This window comes from Microcebus murinus, chromosome 12 (assembly GCF_040939455.1).
Source record: "Microcebus murinus isolate Inina chromosome 12, M.murinus_Inina_mat1.0, whole genome shotgun sequence".
Classification (NCBI taxonomy): domain Eukaryota; kingdom Metazoa; phylum Chordata; class Mammalia; order Primates; family Cheirogaleidae; genus Microcebus; species Microcebus murinus.
In genome coordinates, this window is record NC_134115.1 from 11,208,409 (window position 1) to 11,224,697 (window position 16,289).

Here is a 16,289-nt window from a genome sequence, read left to right on the forward strand (position 1 = left end):
ATAAAAACCTGCATACAAATGTTTGCTATAAACAAGCAAAAATCATGTGTGGTTTTTACCAAGATGTCCATAAGCGGGCAAATGGATAAATAAACTGTGGTACATCCAAACAAAGGAATATTATTCAGAGCTAAAAAGAAATGAGCTATCAAGGCATGGAAAGCCATGGAAAAACCTTAAATGCATACCACTAAGTGAAAGAAGTGAATCCAAAAAGGCTACATATCCTATGATTCCAATTATATGACATTCTGGAAAAGGCAAAACTATGGAAACCTTAAAAAGATCAGTGATTGCTTAGGGTGAGGGAAGAGGGAGGAATGAATAGGCAGAACACAGAGGATTTTTAGGACAGTGAAACTACTCTATATGATACTATAATGATGGCTACAAATTATAAATTTGTCCAAATCTGTAGAATGTACATAGCAAGATTGAATCCTAATGCAAACTATAAACTCTGGGTGATGATGTATCAATGCAGATTCATCAGTTGTAACAAACATACCACTCGGTGGGGTATATTAATAATGGGCCAGGCTAGGCATGTCTGGGAAAGGGTAGAAGAGAAATCTCTGTAACTGCTGTGAACTTAAAACTGCTCTAAAAAATAGTCTATTAGCTGAGTGTGATGGTGCATGCCTGTAGTGTCAGCTACTCGGGAGGCTGAACCCAGGAGTTCGAGGCTGCGGTTCGCTATGATCACACCCATGAATAGCCACTGCACTCCAGCCTGGGCAAAGTAATGAGACCCTATTTCTAAAACAACAAAAAAACAAAAAACCAACAAAACCAAATCCAGGTGGGATCATTACATACCAGTGGAATCTGGTTCACTTTACCTACTTACCTATCTGACACAAAATTTTGGTGTGTTTTTTTAAAAGGAGAAATTGGTATTGAGAGCTATTAAGCCATTTGCTCAATGACTCATGGAAGAGTTAATGGCATAGTGAGCGGTAGAACCCAAGTCTCTCAACCCCAGTCTCAAGCTTGTTCTACAAAGTTCTATCTTACAGATGCGTTCTTATCTACTAAAACCCTTGGAAAGATAGATGAACAGATTGAACAGAGTTACAACTGATCTTGACAGGAAAAAAAATAGGAAACTGAAGTTTAACCACTCAAATGTGGCCAAATATAAGTAAAAATTTTAAAACATGGTGAATGAAAAATGCTTTGTGGTTTTAAAAGTGTAAAATTTTTCAAATGCATAGAGATGGTCCCAATAAAAATTTGCAATCACTAAACAATTCCATAGGAATATCTGGTCTACATTTTTAACCATCTAAATCTGTTATTTCTCCTTTGGGACTAGAGCACTTCCACTCTATTCTTTTTTTTTTTTTTTCAGCATATTATGGGGGTACAAATTTTAAGGTTTCAATAAATGCCCTTTCCCCCCTTCCCCCCACAAGTCTGAGTTTCCAGCATGACCATCCCCCAGATGGTGCACATCTCACTAATTATGTATGTATATACCTGCCCCCCTCCCCACTGCCCAATACCCTATTACTGTAGTACCTATGTGACCACTTAGGTGCTGCTCAGTTAATACCAGTTTGCTGGTGAGTATATGTGGTGCTTGTTTTTCCATTCTTGGGATACTTCACTTAGTAGTATGGGTTCCAGCTCTAACCAGAAAAATATAAGATCTGCTGTATCACCGTTGTTTCTTAGAGCTGAATAGTACTCCATGGTATACATATACCACATTTTATTAATCCATTCTTGGATTGATGGGCACTTGGGCTGTTTCCAAAGCCTTGCAATTATGAATTGTGCTGCTATAAACATTTGAGTACAGGGGTCTTTTTTGTAAAGTGTCATTGGATCTTTGGGGTAGATGCCCAATAATAGGATTGCTGGATCAAATGGTAGATTCACTTGTATCGCTTTAAGGTATCTCCATATTGCTTTCCACAGAGGTTGAACTAGTTTGCAGTCCCACCAGCAGTGTAGGAGTGTTCCTCTCTCTCTGCAACCACGCCAGCATTTATTGTTTGGAGACTTTTTGATAAAGGCCATTCTCACTGGAGTTAAGTGATATCTCATTGTGGTTTTGATTTGCATTTTCCTGATGATTAGAGATGTTGAGCATTTTTTCATATGTTTGTTGGCCATTATTCTGTCTTCTTTAGAAAAGTTTCTGTTCAAGTCCTTTGCCCACTTTTTAATAGGGTTATTTGATTTTTTCTTGCTGATTTTCGTGAGTTCTAAGTAGATTCTAGTTATCAGGCCCTTATCAGATGCGTAGGATGCAAAAATTTTCTCCCATTCTGTAGGTTGTCTGTTTACTTTCATGACTGTTTCTTTGGGTGTGCAGAAGCTTTTTCGTTTCATCATGTCCCATTTATTTATTTTTGTTGCTGCTGTGATTGCCTTTGGGGACTTCTTCATAAACTCTTTGCCTAGGCTGATGTCTAGGATTCCACCCTATTCTTACTTTTAAATACCAGACATCAAAAAGAATAATGGTTGAATGCAGTGTATGGAGAAAATGGAGTCAAACATAGGTGAGATTCACAGCTTCCAATGTATCACCTCATTTTGGACTGAGGTTCCTTCATTCCATACCATCTGATAGTTGCCTAATAACCCTATTTTAATTTTTGTCCTTTTATCATTTTTTAAGTTTGAATCCTTCTTTTATGTCTTTGATCATGTTAAATATTCTTATTTTATAATATAATCTCTAACCAATTGTCCTGCTACCAAAAGTTCTTGGGAGGGAAACTATCTCTGTTATTTATTAAATCTGCTGATAACTAATTATGCTACACTGGTTCCTCAAGGGCTTTGTGGTTTCCGATTGTGAACTCATCTTCAGTGGGGCTTGGTTATCTTCCCTGGCATGGAATGAGGACGAGTCCCTCCAAAATTGTTCACCAGCACAAGACCACTTTCTTAAGAAAGATGATTTTGGAACAAGTATGAAGTATAAATTTTAAACTCAATTCCATGTGAGGAGGAGGCCTGAGGTTATAAATTTTCATGAATTTTATGACAAATCAGCTTTTTGTTATCAATTTGTGTAAGTGGGTGGATTTTTATCCAGTATACCTCTTACTGAAGGTTTTGTCTCTTGGAGACAAAGTGCCAAAATTCTAACGTCCTGTCCCAATTGGATATTAAAAATCCAGCTCAACCCTACGTTATCCCTGAAGATATCAGAGTTGGTTGTATCTTCTTTTCTTCCAGGTGCAGAAATATATTTAAATGATGCTTGGTAGATGTTATTAGTGTTTCCAGTACCTCGTAGCTAGAGTTGTTTTGGGTTCCTTGTTCACCATACTGCCAGATTCAAAACACCTTTCAGCCTCCACTGTGTAGTTTTTGTCAGAGTCTGAGGTTGGTTGGATATTATTATATGCCTCACTGGGCAACTCTATGAAAAATATATAAAGCTATTATAAGTTCAGGGTTTTCCAATGACCTGGAAAAAGTTATTGTGTATTCTTTTTTGGGAACTTTTTGATATCTAATAATAAATAGCACTTGGGAACAAGTTGAGGATGCAACAATGAAGGGGAGATATTTTTGGTCAAATTTGAGATGCTCAAAAATATACTTTTCTGTGCAGTGATCATTGATGTCAAGAATTATCACATACTGAGTACCTTGTGCCACCCTTTGAAGCAGCACTGATGAATCTGGAAGCCTCTTGCTACTTTAAGGAACTTTTCTAAGAGAGAAGAGGAACAGGTCAAACTTTCTTGGACAGATATTAGAAACCTGGCTCATTATAATTACCTCCCAAAAAGTCCTTCTAAACTCTACGAAGGCAGGTGTAATTATTATTGACTATTTGATTGATGTTTGTTTTACTCATCATACTATTTTAACTAGAATTTATAATACCATAAGGTTGTGTTTTATGTGATCTTGTATACACACACACATAGCTTAGGATGAAGCCTCTTGTATTACTACTCTTGGAGTATAAATGTACTCTTTTGTATTTTCAGAGTGATTATCATTACTGAGCCTTGGCTTTTATGGCATATTATTGTTTACTGCCATGGTTTATTTGATGCCAAATCTTTGGTCAGTACAACTTCCAATTATTGCACTCTTCAGTGGAAAAGTACTTTCTGTTTTACTATGACTTACATAATGCTTAAGTTACCTGAAATGCATTTTGGTTAAAAACAAAGACTACCTATATATCAGAACATTATTGTAGTTAATTAATTACACTACGAGGAAATTAATCCAGGAGAAAACATTCACTGTGTGTTACCATATACCTAGTACCACACTAGCTAGCTTTTTGAGGTATACTAAATGACATAAAACATAGACTTCTAATGCTCAACGAGCCAACAAGTATTTTAAAAGCTTACAATGTGGCTGATAACCAAATACCTAATGGAATTGCTCCAAAGGCAGGAAATATTTTTAAGAGATATATTTATGTTTAAGTCATTTAAGTTGTAATTCTTTGATAGATGAAAGAGTCTATTAAGTAAATACTTGAAAAAATAATCACCTATGCAAAAAGCTTGGATAAAATGGGGGGGGGTTGTTAAACCTTAAAAGGACGAGGTAGACTGGAGGGGGTGTGGAGTGAAGGTGGACAGGAGAGGTGGGAAATCATTTCAGTGGTTGTGTCTTTTTCAATAGCCTCAATTAGGGACTGCTTTTATTGGTTGTGGTTGGAGAGCTCCATTTGGGGGATTTGTTCTAGGAAACATAAGCAAGAAATTTAATAAAGCTCAAGTAGACCCTTTCTTTAAGAGAATTCTGAAGAAATACATCATAGCACTTCTATATTGTAAGTCTTATTCACCACCATCCTTATCACTCAATAAATAATTAAATGAATGAAAGAGCATTAAACTACTGGAAGTAGTCCTGGAATCCTGAGATGTTACAGTGTTCTTGATGGGTATTTCCTCAGATATTTTCATCATCTCAAAATTTCTTAAAAATAGGAGGAAATGGCAGAAAATACTTAAACAATGAATTAAATTACACCAATATTTTTATATGGTTTTTACAAACAGCATATTTGGATTTATTAAATTTATATAAGGAGAAGACACGGATTTTATAGATGTGTAAATTTGGAGTTCACGCTGTAAGACTATGGCATAGAATGGCTCAAAGATTATTGCTCTGTTTGCATATCTTCAAACTGACAGAACCTTTTGGGAAAATTTATGGCAAGGTTGTCTTTTTAAAAAAGCAATGTTTCTATAAATCTTACCAAAGTGCTACGAATAGGCTGTAAATCATTTCACTGGCTTGAATAATGGGACTTTCATTTCATGAAACTATGCCAAGAAACCTAGAGGCTTTCGTTGATATTGAATCTTCTGTAATGTTTAATACTTATCTGTCCAAAAAAGATGAATTTTGATACTTACTGAAAATAATTTTTACCATAATTTTTGCTGAAAAGAACAGAAATAGAAATCAATTGTGTTAAGTTGGATGATTTTAAAGAGGTTCATTAGTCACCAGTAGAAAAAAAAAATAGAAGTAATAGAGAATAAATATAACTGTATTCACTAAATCAATGTGGATATATAATAAGTTCAGATTTTATCTGTAATTATAATCAGCACATCTATTTCTAGTGGATGAAATAAGGTTGAATGCTTCTTTCTGGATGACTTTTTAAAAATCTTACTTTAAATTTGTTTGACAAAACAGAAAGAAACTCTTTTAAATGTCCCATCCTTTCCTTCCCAATGATATCCAAATGTTCTCGCAGGGAAATGTTGTAGATTCTGGCTGGTGAGTCCTTTGGGGGAGAAAAGTGTGCATGTTATATGAAAGCTAAATTTGCACAAACAAGCAAAATGAGGGCAGCATAGATCACTATGACCATTCAGGTAGAAACCTAACTGACATTCTAGGCCTTGAGCTTTCCAAGCGCTGTGTAGTGTTATCAATCTTTTGCTCAGGTAGTGTCAGAACCTAAAGGAAATTGGGCCAGGCATAAAAGAAATCAGGCAAGGAGAAAAGCAAACGTTTGACCCCAGAGGTTTATGATTTCCTCAGGCCTTTCAGTCACTGGTCAGTGATTTCTACGTGTTTATTTGCACCCTCTTTGTTTTTGCAAAGGATTTAATGCATTCAATACCACAGGGTACCAGACATGAAAACTGGAAAGAAACTGAGTCAGAGGGCAAGTCTATGGACGGAGGTCAGGCATATCCAGGCCATGTGGCCTTAAACCTGGGGTCATAAACTCCCAGTTCGTAGGGCAAGGGAGGTCATCTTTTCAACAAAAGAGCTGGAAGACCTGAGTGGTCGTGGCAGAAGGCATCTGAGAGGTGCTGCAAACCCTCACAGCTCAGCAGGAGTTGCATAATGTGTGCTCTTTATTTTGTTTGTGAATATTAAATTCAATGATAAAAAAAGAAAGTAAATGAATGGAGGAATGGCATGGAGATGTGTTAAGCTCAGATAAGGAGATTAGGAGCCTATTAGACCACAAAGACAGCACATCTTCGTGGTATGCTATATACTGTACACAGGAAGCATATGATGCACTCGGTACTCATGAGGTCTTAAGTCACCGCCCATGAGTCATGCCCATTCTGGCCCCACCTATTCTTTGCCCAAGAAACAAACAAAAATCTTATAGCTGCTTATCAGATTAATTGACAAGCCATAGTGACTGGCAGGTGTTCTTGCCCCTCTGTATTTGCTGGGTTAATATGCTGCTGTTCCCAAGAGTTCTGCCACTGGTCCTCTTCTTATTAGTCCTGCACCCTGTCCCTAGGTGGCCTTATCCACTTCTCTGCCTGTGGCTTGCTATCCCCTAGGTACCCATCTACCCATCTCCACCTGGACATCATCTAGACGCCCCCTCTTCACATCTCATCTTCACGCCTCATCTTCTCTCCCGAAACTGCCTGTCCACCTGTATTTCAGCCTACACAGCAGCAAGATCTACCTAAACACTCAACCAAAACTTGGGGTGTCACTCTGACTCTGTCATTTTCCCCAGGTACCAAGGTACCAAATCCTGTGGTTTCTACCTTCTTAAAGCATCTCATTATTTTTCTCTACCCACTATCTCCAATGATGTGCTAAATTAGCACTGGCTAAGCCTGAGCATCAAAGAGTCTTCCAAGTGAAGACTCAAATGCTCAGCACAATGGACAATGACCTGAAAGCTCTATCTTGGTTTATCTCCCTCCTCTTATCTGAGTTCTAGGCATGGTGGAAAAGATCCTCTGCCTCCCACATTTATCTCTTGCCATTTCCCTGCCAGATGTCTGAATGAACTCTTATCTTTCTCACAACCAGGATTTTAGCCTTGCAGTTCCTCTGTCTAGATGCCCTTCTCTCCACCTGCTCCTGCCCCACAACCCACCACCCCATTGTCTGCCATTATATTCTGCGGACTCTTAATCTTTTTTCAAATTTTTTGCTAGATGTCTGCTCTCCCAGGAAACTTCCCTAAAACCCCAGCCTCACCCCTACCCTCACTCTCCATTCCTGGCCCTCATCAGAATTAAGTGCCCTTCCAGTGTGCTTCCATCCTCTTCTGAGATTCCTGTCTCTTTATGCTATCACTTAGAGTCCCAGAGGAAAGAGGTGGCAGGCTCAAATCAGGACAATTCAAGGAGGTGTGGGAGAGGTACAGGAGAGCCATAGGGACGGAGCAGGAACCCAGGTAAGTACTAGTGAAGCTGGCACCAAACCAAGGCTTGAAGCGACAAAGAGAGAGAGTGGTTACCAAAACCTGGAAGGAGAAACCATGGAGAAGATGTCACCTGGTGAGGATCAGCGACCTTTGGCTGTGGCCCAGGCAACCACGCAGAGAGGGAAGTGGAGGAATAACTATCCTGGCCTCATCCTCCTCTCTTCTCTTTGCCCTCATGCCAGGTTCCCCATTGGCCAAACCTACCAGCAGTCGGAGGACAAGGAACAAGTTAAAATCATCCTCCAGCTGCGCCTCCCCGCGTATAAGTGCGGAGTAGGGTGGAGAGTAGCGTAGAGGACCAATGGATTCTATGTAGCACAATTGCTTGTCTGTTTGTTCACCAGTCTCCCTCATCAGGCTGAGGACAGAGAATGCTTCTTTTCTATCTATATCCCTAGCATCTAACCTCTACCGGACACTCAACAAATGTTTATGGATTGAATCAGAGAATGTGGTACATTGGGCATTAATTGGAGGACTGAGCATTCCAAGCTTGCCACATGCTTTCTGGAATCCAAGGCAAAATGGAGAACAGAAAGAGCTCTATAATTTTCATCGTCTCATAAAAGGACATATAATCTGGTAGGAAGAGACAAGTACTTTTAGCACTCGGTGCTGGGGGGAATTGGGATCAGTCATATGACGGCCTCCATAGGAGGCTCTCAGTTGCATAATGAACAATATCTTTAACAGTGAAACTACAGGTGTAGAAACATTCTGCATGGGGCCATTAACAAATATTAGCCCTTGGTACAACCAAAGCCATGCTAGTAAAAAGCACCCTACAGGTGAACTGAGTTAATGTGATCCACTTTGATTGCTCTGAGAACATTTTGCCCCCCAAATGGCTAGGTTTTAGACTTCAAACTTGACCCCTAAGTAAACCTCCTGTGCAATCCTCCGTGTTCTCTCTCCTCTCATTAGCCCACAGATGAAAAGGATCAACCGAGAAACTGAGACTAAGAAGATTATACATAAAGTGGAAATAACAACTAATTTACAGAGTTATTTGAAGATTAAACAGGAGAATTATTTAGTCCACCTAGAGCCTGCTAGGTGTTAAAAGTTAAGTTTTATTAACTTTTCTAACTTCTTTATAAATTAATCTATTGCTGTGTAACAAACCACCCCAAAATAATGACTTAAAACAGTAACAGTCATTTATTTTGTTCACAGAACCTGAAATAGAAGATGTAAATCTCTGGGGGTGGGGGTGGGATAGGGCAGCTGGCTTCTTGGGACATTTCCCTTTCTTTCTGTGGCCTTGTGTGTCTTTACCTGGCAGCCCCAGGGCAACCACAGCAGCTGAAGGCTCCAGAAGGGGGGGAGCGGAGAGAGAGAGGGCACAGAAGCGCTAAAGCTTTATGCTCTAACCCTGGAAAGAAGTTACTCTCTGTCACTGCCACTACAGTTTCTTAGAAGTGAGAAATTAGGGGCAGTGCATATTTATAGAGAGAGGAACTAGATCCCACCTCTACTGGAGGACTGTCAAAGAAGTTGCCAGCATGTTTTTAAACAACCACAATTCCCTTTTCTAAAATGCTTGCCTAGATTAGTGCGGACATAAAGCTTGGAGGTCAGTGACTCATTCAAGGTCATTCAGCTGTTAAATGGTTCCAACCAACATTAGATCCAATTTTTGTGACTCTAAATTCCATGCTCTTTTTCACTACCCCAGAAAATCTTTCGTGATCAGCAGTGTCTAATAGGGTAGGTAAGACATACTAACCACCAAACAGATTCAATGCTTCTAAATGCCCTGGAAAACTCATATTTATTTTGCAGAAAAATATATTACCCACAGAGCAGTCATCTGTAAGCAACTTATAAGTTTCTCTCAAACATCTGTGTTTTTAATTTTTCACCAGTAGATTTGTTCATTTGCATTTTTCCCTGGATGAATCACTTTTTTTTGTTGTCGTTGTTATTTTTAACTGTATTTCTCACCTCTCAAGATCCTTTTGTATTATTAATAATTCTCAAACTCAGCTCTTGTGTTACCACCTTCCAATTTGGAGACTTCCTGATTCCACTGTCATTGTTGTGTGTCCGTCCTCCAGGCCAGCAAATAAAATATTCTTTAAGACTAGGATCTGACATAAGGCCTGAGGGACATTCTTCATTCTTTTGTTTTGTTTTGTTTTCAAAAGGCCAACATCTCCACAGTTGAAAATGTCTATTGAACCAGAGAGAGTCTGAACCATCCTAGTTTAGAAAACCTGGGAATGTGAACAAATATGGGGTGAGTCTGAAATCTCAGCAGGTTCGCGCATCAGTTTTTGTAACTCTGGGCAGAAAGGTCCATTTCCCTTTAGGAGCTTTTCTCCATTTGGGTTCCCTAGCTGTTCCTATGGGGAATCATCCTTGGAAGCATGGGGTGAGTAGAGAAAAAAGATAAGAGGTCTCCGGTAGATCCGGGGCTGCGTGTACATCAGCACTATCTTCAGAAACTTAAGGCACGCCACGCGGGAATTGTCCTGTGTTTTAACAGCCAGCCACATTTTAAAAAGTAAACAGAAATAGGTGAAAATAATTGTAATAATATATTTTATTTAACCCAATATATCCAAAATACCATCATTTGAACACACAATTAATATGAAAATATTCATGAGTCATGGAATCTGATGTGTATTTTGCACTTACAGCCCAACTCATTTGGGATTAGCTGCGTTTCAGCTCATCAATAGCCCGTGGCGTATTGGAGAGCACGAATAATCTCTTCTTTCTGTTGCTTCATTGAGCCTCTGAGACCTCAACGCTTTCTCCCCGGGTTGCACAGCCTCTCGCCTTCAGACTCCAGCTTAAACCACCAGTCCTGGAGGGGAACCCAGTCCGATGAGGCCCGCTTCCTTGCTGCTGGTCTCTAGCCCATCAACCTGTTTTGTTGTAAACAGAGAACTGTCTCTTCTAAAATGACCTCATTTATTAGCTTACATATTTATTATCTGCCCTGTCCACCAGAAGGTATTCCCGAGGGCAGGGATTTGTTTTGTTCTACGTGATTTTCCGGTGGCAAGCGCCTCGCCGGCACCCGCTGGGCTCCCAGGACACGTTTGCGGGACGAAGAACCGGCGGAGGAGGGCAGCTCAGCGACTTGACTTGTCACAGGTGGGGCGCCGGCGTCCCGGGCGCCGCGCTCGCGCCCTGCCGGCGTGGGTGCGGGGCGAGTGGGTGTGTGCGGGGCGTGCGCGGCAGAGCGCGCCCGCGAGCCCGGAGCGCGGAGCGCGGAGCGGGGAGGAGCAGCAGCGCCGCGCGGAGCCCGCAGCGCCGGCCGGGCCGGGCCGCTCGGAGGTGGGTGGGCCGCGCCGTCAGCCCGCTCGCGGGGTCCCCATTGGCCGCCCGGCGGCCGCCCTCCGCCCGGAAGGCGGCGAGGAGCCAAGAGGCTGCCCGGGAGCCGGAGCGGGAGAGCCCGCGGAGCCGACGCCGAGGACATTGTTCCCGCCGCCGAGGGGGCACGGCGACCCTCGCGGCTGCGGTCGGGAGCCTGCGCCCGGGCGGCCGCGTGGGATCGGCCCCCACTCCCTCCCTAGCTGTGCCCACGCCGCTGTCCCGCTCGTCCCCGGCGCTGGCGCCTATGGTCGGCCTCCGACAGCGCTCTGGAGGGACCCGGGGAGCTCCCGGGCGCCCGGGTGAGTGGCGGCGCGCGGCTCCCGGTCCCTCACCCTGGGGCCCCGCCGCCAGGTTTTGCCTTCGCGGCCGGGTTTGCCCAGGCAGCGCCCCGCGCGACGGGGAAGGCCGGGCCAGGGAAACTTAGCCGCGGGGAGAAGCGCGATCGCAGCCGGGAGGCGTCCCCAGCCCCGCGGGCCAGGTCGGAACAGGTGGCGCGGGCCGGGCGCTTTGTGTAGGGGCGCGGGGACCCGGAGAGGGCGGCCGCGCCTCTGTCGGCTGCTCCTTCCCTCCCCTGCTCCCCCGGGCGGCTGCTCGCCGGGTCGGCCGGGTAACGGAGAGGGAGTCGCCAGGAATGTGCCTCTGGGGACTGCCGTGTTCAGGGAAGGGGAGAGGGTGGCCGGAGAGGCGCAGGAGCCGAGAGGCGGCGCGGGGGTGGCACCGTGGCCGCGGGCTGGAGAGGGAGGCTTCCAGCGAGGCGCGTTCCGCCCGGGCGAGGGCTTGGTTTCTCTGCGGCGCCCCTGGAGGTGGGGATCTGGGTGGGCGTGTGTGCGGAGAAAGGGGAGGCGGGGAGGCCAGTCACTTCCGGAGCCGGTTCTGATCCGTGCAGGTCGCTCCAGGCTCCGAAGCGCGGACCTTGGGGTGCGGTGGTCCCCGGCTCCACGCGCGCGCGGGCGCGGTAGGGTTGGGGACGGGTTTGACAAAGGGTGCCGCTCTGCACCCCGCGGGGAGGGGCAACTCCGGAGACCTGGTCTCCGGCACGCGGGTCTTAGCCCTGGGGAGGTCCGCTTCCTTTTTGGGGCGTCCTTTTATTATTGTCTTTTTTTTTTTTTTTTTTTTTTTTTTAAGAACTGGAGGCTGATGCATGAGGGTCCCACCGAAGCGCAGGAGCGGTGGTGATGGTTTGGGAACCTTCAGCGGACCTGAAGTGCGCTGGGCTTTGGTGAGGCGTGACAGTTTATCATGACCGTGTTCAGGCAGGAAAACGTGGATGATTACTACGACACTGGCGAGGAACTTGGCAGGTAAAAGGGGGGGCGGAAGCGCTCGCCGCTGGGTTGTGGGAATGCATAATGTTGGGGGCTGAGGGTGGTAAACAAATGCATCAGGCTTCTCCCTCGCCCTTACTGGAGATGCACATATTGTAGAGAAAAGAGTTACTAACCCAGCCAGAGCCAGAACCAGAAATAAATGGCCTGATCCCAGGGTCTGGGGGTGGAGAGGGGGCAGCAGCTGGTTGCTAGTTTACGAGGCACAGGATATTGATCAAGAGATTTAATTGTCTGCACTAACTCTTGTCAGCCTTTGCCCTTCGAGACAATGAGACTAACGCTAAGATTATAATTGCAACTGGAGTTAGCCCTTATGTGTGATTTAAACAGTATGCAAACTAATTAATGGGCTTTAAAAAAATCTTAAAACTTTCCCTCTTTCTGAATTTTCAGTGTAACATGATCAAGTGTTGGTAGGTCACAAATGGAGACTTGCCAGATGTTGATGTTGGGCTTGGATTTTGAAACTTGGATTTGAAACTTCCAACCAGGAATTTAATTACCCAGTTGGTGTTGGTGGTTGCTTTAGTTTCATTTACAATGTTAAATTTTTAACAAATCAATGAGAGTCTAATATGGCTATCTGGATTCAGAGCATACATCCATTGCTGTAGCAGCTGTGATTCTTAGCATAAAATCAGTTTCTAGGTGAACAAAGAATGATTTCTTTGAGGGTATGTAGGGCTGATTGCTATTGCCTGTGACTGGGTATTCCACAGAGTGTGTTGAGCTCCGGTCTATTTTAGCAGAAAACCCAGTTTTCACACTTAAATTGAAAATTCAGTTGGTGGAATTTGACTGTGGCGTATTTGCATTGTGAATGAAGTAGGCAAAAGGATCTTTAAATCAAAATATGTGCTTATTATGTGTATTTGAATATGTATTTTTCCCATACACACCTGATGTCCTGATACAAAGCTTCCTTTTTCCTTGTTAAAAGGAAATTTAAAAACACCCACACCCTAGATTACCTAATGAGAATTATGAAATCCAAGCTTAACTAAAATTTTTAAAAAATTGAAATAATAGTGCAGAATGAAAGCAATTTTTAAAGTTACTGTATCAGAATCTTTCCTTATATGTTTAATATTGACTAAAAACATTAAAGGGAGCCAGTGCTTAGCAGGGGTTTCCTATATATTGAAAATTTAGTGAGTGAGTAAGAAGGAAAGCTCTCGAAAAATCACATTTCATGGATATGTTTGAGATTAAGGTTTGAGAGTGTGTGGCTGAAATACCTGGTTTAACTAGAATTAAATCACATTTTCCTGTGGTTTTTAGCAAGGCGAGTGGTACATGGAATATTTCTTTGGGACTAGGGAAAAAGAGATGAAAAAATAAATTTTAATTCCATTTGTATAGTGTGGCCTGATTATATACATTTTATTATAAAGAGAGGTGATTAAAATTAGATGAGATGATTCTTTTATGGATAAAGTCTATTGACCTTATTTTCATTACAGTCTTTTGATACAATTATGTGTTATGAGAAAGAAGAAAAAAAATGAGGCCTCTCCGTGGCTGGCAAGGGGAGTTTGTGATCTTCATGTCGTGGGCGTGATGATGAGGGAGGTGGTTTGTTCATTTGTCACTAGCATTTCGCTTTGTTTTTGGCTCTGTGTACATTTCTGTGTGTAACTTTCTCCCCACTGTGCAAGACTAATTGACAAATTACTTATTAAATAATTTATGTGACCTAGGAATCTGAAAGAAGCGCTCTGAAAAACTGGGAGTTGGGAATATTTTAAAAATAAAATGTTCGTACGTATCTATCTTATATCGCTGCTATTGGTTTTGCAAAAACAAAAGGATGAATGATTGATTTTTTTGAAAAGTTTGACAAGTCCTGTGATTTCTTATGTCTTCCTTGGGTGTAGTCACTTCTGGAAAGCAAGTCCTAATGCAAGATAGACCTGTAGCAAAGTTGCTGCTTGTATGACGTCACTTGTCACTGAGGGGAGATTAGTAATGGAGGCAGGGGTTCAGAAGCAGAATATGGAAATGGGCAGATATTTGGCACAAATGCAAGGTCATTCCAAGCAGCCAGTTATAGCTTTAAGCAGTGAATTATAAGCAGACCAAGATCTAGGATTTAGGGCTTTACCTGCATATCTTTAGCCATCGTCTAAACAGTAGCTATTCATTGACCTTATAAGTGCAGTGAATAGCTATTGTTTAGATGACTAAAGTCTGTAGCTAGAGGAGGGAAGATGGGTTTTTAAAGAAGTATAATATAGCATATTATACTGTATATTATACTAATATTTTACTTTTAGGAAAACTGAGAGCGTATGTATGTAAGAATATATGTACATATGTACGTCTGTCTGTGTATATGGCCCAAGACTTCTGTAAAAATTCTCTGACAACTGCCAGGAAGCTTATGAAGTATTATGATAGCTGCAGCAGTGGCAGGGCAGATGGGCCACTGGACAGATACCCTGATCCCAAACCCGCTGTGCAGCCTGCGAGCTTTCCAACACGGAACAGGCCACGTTCCCACTCCCCCTCTCCGACCTTCATCCATAAAATACAGGCCTAGTGCTTACTTCATGGCTGTAGTGAAAATCAAGTAATCTAACTTATAAAAGTATTTTATCTGCAGTAAAGAGTTAAACAAATATGGGTATTATCTGTAGGACTGGCTAAGACATGTGGGTATTCCAGACAGGCTAATCACTTGTCTTGCAATGCAGTCTTCTTTAAGGATCTGTTCCCAGCGTTGGGAGGGGAAGCCCTGTGGGAAAAGGGTCATGGGAGACCCGTGGTTGACCCACTCAGCCTCCACTGTGGTTCTGAATGATGTGGCTCTGGCCTTGAGCTGGCACACCCTCCAAGCAGAAGCAAGTCCCTTCAGTAAAGGGAAGACTTTAGAAGACTATTTGTTGACCTTTGACTTTGGCTCCAGGAGGCCCTTTAGGGTCTCTCCCTGTGTCCCAGGAGGCTGAACAAAGAACTCCTCTATCTGACAGAGGAGTCTCTGAGAGGAGGTCTTGTAAATGCAGTTCTCTCTGCCTGCTGTTACACTGGGTTGTTTCAGTGCCCCAGGATGCCCTAGCATCTCTTATCAGTTGGCACCGTGGGCAGCTGCAGGCTGGCCTGCCCCACCGCCAGGCTCCAGTTACACCCTTGGCCGTCGTTCAGCCTAACCTTTGAGCCTCCTGGGCACCTCTCTGTAGATTGCTTTCCTGAGGGACTAGCCTTCGTTCTTGTTCCACTATCTGACCTTACATGATCTTAAGACCCAAGTCCCACTTCCTCAATAAATCCTTCCACAATGATTTCTCCCTCTGAGGAGCCTTGTGACTTGTCTGGGACACTCTGTCCATGACTGTAGACTGCGCAGTGACATGTTCCATGCTGTTTTGTATTATTATTAGTGTTGTATTGCTCCTTGTGGCTAGCTTGTAAGTTCCTTCAGGGCGTGCCCTGTGGTTCAGTGTTGCTGTGGCCCTTTCTCCCGACAGTGTGCAATGTGTCGTATTATAGAATACCGGCACATCAGCATGGGCGTCATCGTCGGGATCCGTGCCGGAAAGAGCTAATAATGCAGGCCGGCAGTTGCGATATTGAGGCCAGAATGGGGATTTCACATGCAGCGATGATGCAGATGCTGGTGTTTTGAGAGAGGCAGTATGCACTGTGGAATAATCTCAGTACACTCCTTTGGAAAGCGGGGAGACACCTACCCTTGTAGGGTGTTGTGAGAATTAGAGACAATGGCTCTAAAGATCTGACCTATAATCACTGCCCAGTATATTATTTTTAGTAATCTTTTTCCCCGTCACAGCATTACCACATTGCATAGTAATTGCTTATTTGATTATCTGCTTTCCCTATGTGGCCATGACCTTGCACTTGCCTAATTAGATGCATGGCACTTAGTAGGTGCTCAGTAAATGCATGCTGATTGACTGAATGGATCAATATATCTGAAGTACCTAAAAAAAAAAAAATAT

At 43.1% G+C, this 16,289-nt stretch overlaps 1 protein-coding gene across 5 annotated transcripts in view; it reads left to right on the forward strand.

Moving 5' to 3' along the window:
• Positions 1-10,405: 10,405 nt before the first annotated feature.
• The window catches only part of DAPK1 (death associated protein kinase 1), a 186,502-nt gene continuing 180,618 nt past the window's right edge, over positions 10,406-16,289 (forward strand). Inside the window, exons 1-2 of one of the 5 annotated variants that reach the window (XM_076008529.1) lie at positions 10,406-10,963; positions 12,128-12,303. In XM_076008529.1, the coding sequence (XP_075864644.1) occupies positions 12,242-12,303 (62 nt within the window). In that variant the 5' untranslated portion in view covers positions 10,406-10,963; positions 12,128-12,241. Of the gene's footprint in view, positions 10,964-10,986; positions 11,302-11,328; positions 11,481-11,850; positions 11,958-12,127; positions 12,304-16,289 lie in introns of those variants that run through there. The other 4 variants (XM_076008527.1, XM_076008531.1, XM_076008530.1 and 1 more) reach the window with 4 other exon arrangements.